Source organism: Fonticula alba, assembly GCF_000388065.1.
Source record: "Fonticula alba strain ATCC 38817 unplaced genomic scaffold supercont2.3, whole genome shotgun sequence".
Lineage (NCBI taxonomy): Eukaryota > Rotosphaerida > Fonticulaceae > Fonticula > Fonticula alba.
The window spans coordinates 2,949,589-2,952,192 of NW_009242973.1; the positions used below are offsets into that span (position 1 = coordinate 2,949,589).

The 2,604-nt window shown below is 65.0% G+C and overlaps 2 protein-coding genes across 2 annotated transcripts in view; both read right to left on the reverse strand.

Moving 5' to 3' along the window:
• Positions 1 to 24: 24 nt before the first annotated feature.
• On the reverse strand, positions 25 to 1,512 carry H696_02409 (hypothetical protein). Its single transcript, XM_009496311.1, has 5 exons — positions 1,281 to 1,512; positions 723 to 828; positions 589 to 621; positions 385 to 497; positions 25 to 280 (listed from the first exon to the last, which is right to left on the reverse strand). The coding sequence occupies exons 2-5, from the start codon at positions 808 to 810 to the stop codon at positions 77 to 79; spliced, it is 438 nt and encodes a 145-aa protein (XP_009494586.1). The 5' UTR covers positions 811 to 828; positions 1,281 to 1,512; the 3' UTR covers positions 25 to 76.
• A 646-nt stretch (positions 1,513 to 2,158) lies between these two features.
• H696_02410 (hypothetical protein) overlaps positions 2,159 to 2,604 on the reverse strand; it is a gene marked incomplete at its 5' end in the record, with an annotated part of 2,439 nt that continues 1,993 nt past the window's right edge. Inside the window, one exon of the mRNA XM_009496312.1 lies at positions 2,159 to 2,593. Within this exon, the coding sequence (XP_009494587.1) occupies positions 2,294 to 2,593 (300 nt within the window). The 3' untranslated portion in view covers positions 2,159 to 2,293. The remainder of the gene's footprint in view (positions 2,594 to 2,604) is intronic.

A 2,604-nucleotide genomic window follows, 5' to 3' on the forward strand; every position in this document is an offset into this window, starting at 1 on the left:
GGGGGGGGGGGGGGGGGGGGGGGGGGGGGGGGGGGGGGGGGGCGCAGAGGACCGTCCGCCGGTGCTAGCCCATCATTTAGGAGGACTGAACGTAGGTGGTCTCCTTGGGGCGACCGCCGACAGACCAGAGCTCACGGAGGGTGGCAGTGACACCGATATCGCGGCTGTTCAGGTGGGTCATGGAGACAAAGGTAGCAGCGCAGACAGCCAGCGAGAGGACACCAGCAGCGCGGTTCAGGAAGGGCATGGAGCGCTTGGGGATGTAGTCGGTAATGCAGGACTGCGATGGAGGCGGGTTGCAAATGTGAGTGCCGGGGCCGGTGTGTATGGAGATCGGTGGGTTGTTGCATGAGGCGAGCCATGGGCATGGGAGGATGTGCGCACCCCAAAGCCAAAGTAAAGGTGGACCGGGATCAGGCCAGCGAGGATGGAGTCGACGGCGGCGGAGGGGAGGACAAAGTAGCCGGGAATCATGAGGGCAATACCGACGGCAGAAACTAGATGGCTGGGTTAGCGGGACAGGGGGCCGGCGTGTACTGCGGCGCGAGGGAGCAGATAGCATAGGGCCGGAGGGAGGGTGAAACGCACGGCGATCAACAGTCCAGGCAGTGTGGGCAGAGCCTGAGGAAAAGCCCGAGGAAGATGGAGATGGTCAAAGAGAGTGAGTGGCCAGGCGCGCAGCGGGGCTAGATGCAGTGTGTCCGGAGACAGGACAGACGCACCGGTGGACATGGAACGGCGGGCAAGGGCACCGGCGGCAGCGGTCTGCTGGACGGCCTGGCGGTTGATGAAGGGACGAAGGGCGAACATGGCTTCGAAGGCGGTGGACTATGAGGGAAGGCGGGGGCAAAGGTGAGATGGTGTCGGGGGAGGGGGGACATTGGAGGGAGGAAAGTGCGAGGGCTGCTCTTGCCCGCAGCACAGGGGGAGGGCAAGGAGAGAGTGCATTGCACGCAGGCAAGGCCGACGCCCGGGCCGGTATCCCCCACATCCTGCCCCTGTGCCTGTTTAGATGCATTCTCAGGGAGACACCAAATCGTGATCCCTTGACACCTGCTCCTTGCGAGGAGGAGAGGGAGGAGGCAGCATCAGGGGCGCAGCCAGTGGCACTGGGGAGATTGCTGTGAGGCATCAGAAAGGGGGGGGGGGGAGGCCCGTGCGCAGCGATGCATGGGCCAACTGTGGGGAGACCATGGTGCGGGAGAGGGAAAAGAAAAAGGACGGGGTGTAGGCATGCGAGGGGCGAGCGCAGGGCAGAGGCAGGGAGAAGGGCGAAATACCTGCGTCGGGGGAGGAGCGAGAGAGGGGGGGGGAGAAAGGGGGAGGAGGAGGGGGAATAGAGGGCAGCGTTGGGGCGGCGCCCGAGAGGACGCCGCACTTGGCGAGGAGACTTTTGAATATGGGCCCAGGTCGGTGGAGGAGAGGCGAGGCGTGCCGGCCTCCTCTCCCGCTCCTCCCGGGGGGCCGCCCTGCCCTGACGCGAGTGATGGATCACAATCGGCTCTCTCTCTCTCTCTCTCTCTCTCTCCCTGAAGGGCCTAGGCTGCGCTTTGCGGCAGGGTGGCGGCGATGGAGCTCACCCAAAGACAAGGCGGGGACAGACCGGGGTGGCCTAGTTTGCGGCCCCGCCCTCGCCGCCTGCCAAAGATGGAACCGTGGCAGCTGCCATCTGTCCTTTGGCTCTTACTTGGATGAGGAGCTGTGCGCCTGGGCAACGTGTTCTGCTGGTCGGTGTTCTCCACCCCCAATCACCGTCCCCGCGCTGGGCTACTCTTGCCGCTGGTCAAGAGGAGCGCACCGCCAGTCCGCCGGGCCTCGGGGCCGAGAGGGGCTCGGCCTGCCGGGCTAGTTGACAGTGCGCGAGGGGGGCTGGCGGGGGGGGGGGGCATCTCGTTGTCCCCCCCCGAGGCGGGCCATTATTCCGCGCGTCCACCTGCCGGGGCACTCATCGGCCGACCATTACCTAAACCCAGTCCCAAGGGCGGGGTTCTGGCCGACCGATTCCTCGGCACTTAATCACCTCTCGGGAGATGGGGAAAATAGCTGTGCTTTCCCGGACACATGCGCAAACACGCGTCCGGACGCTGTCTTCTGCGTGCCGTGCTTCAGTGGGCATTTAGATGAGATGATCACACGGGCAATTGACACACTCACATGGTGTCATATTCGTTGGGTTCTATTTGGGGGCATGGGACACGGAGGAGGGAGAGGAAAGAAGAAGGAGAACATGCACAGGAGACGAGGCGACGTCAGCATGGCGGCCGATCGGAGGCACTGCAACAAGCAGACAGGCCTAAGACGAGGCGGCGGGGTCCGTGGTCGGGGTGGTGGCCGATGCCGCCGCGGCCGCGGCCGCCGCTGCCTTCCTCCTGGCCAGATGCGGCGGGACGAAGGGCCGCTTGCCGGTTCGCTGATTGTCCTTGGCGGCCACATGGTTCGGCGTCCAGGGGCCAAGCGAGCCGCGTGCATAGAAATCCATCGGGTAGACGGCCTGCCAGGCGATCTGGTCCAGAGTAACATGGAGCTCATACGGCGTGAGCAGTGGCTTGTCGAAGGAGTAGCCCCAGTCAATGGACAGGCGGGGGCAGGCAACCTGGACCCAGC

Bases quoted from the DNA above. Each gene is read 5' to 3' on its own strand.
- H696_02409 (XM_009496311.1), bottom strand. From the start codon at position 810: ATGTTCGCCCTTCGTCCCTTCATCAACCGCCAGGCCGTCCAGCAGACC. The intron at 622-722 runs GTGCGTCTGTCC...GCTTTTCCTCAG, and splicing joins CCGCCGTTCCATGTCCACCG to GCTCTGCCCACACTGCCTGG. The intron at 281-384 runs GTGCGCACATCC...CCTCCATCGCAG, and splicing joins ACCTTTACTTTGGCTTTGGG to TCCTGCATTACCGACTACAT.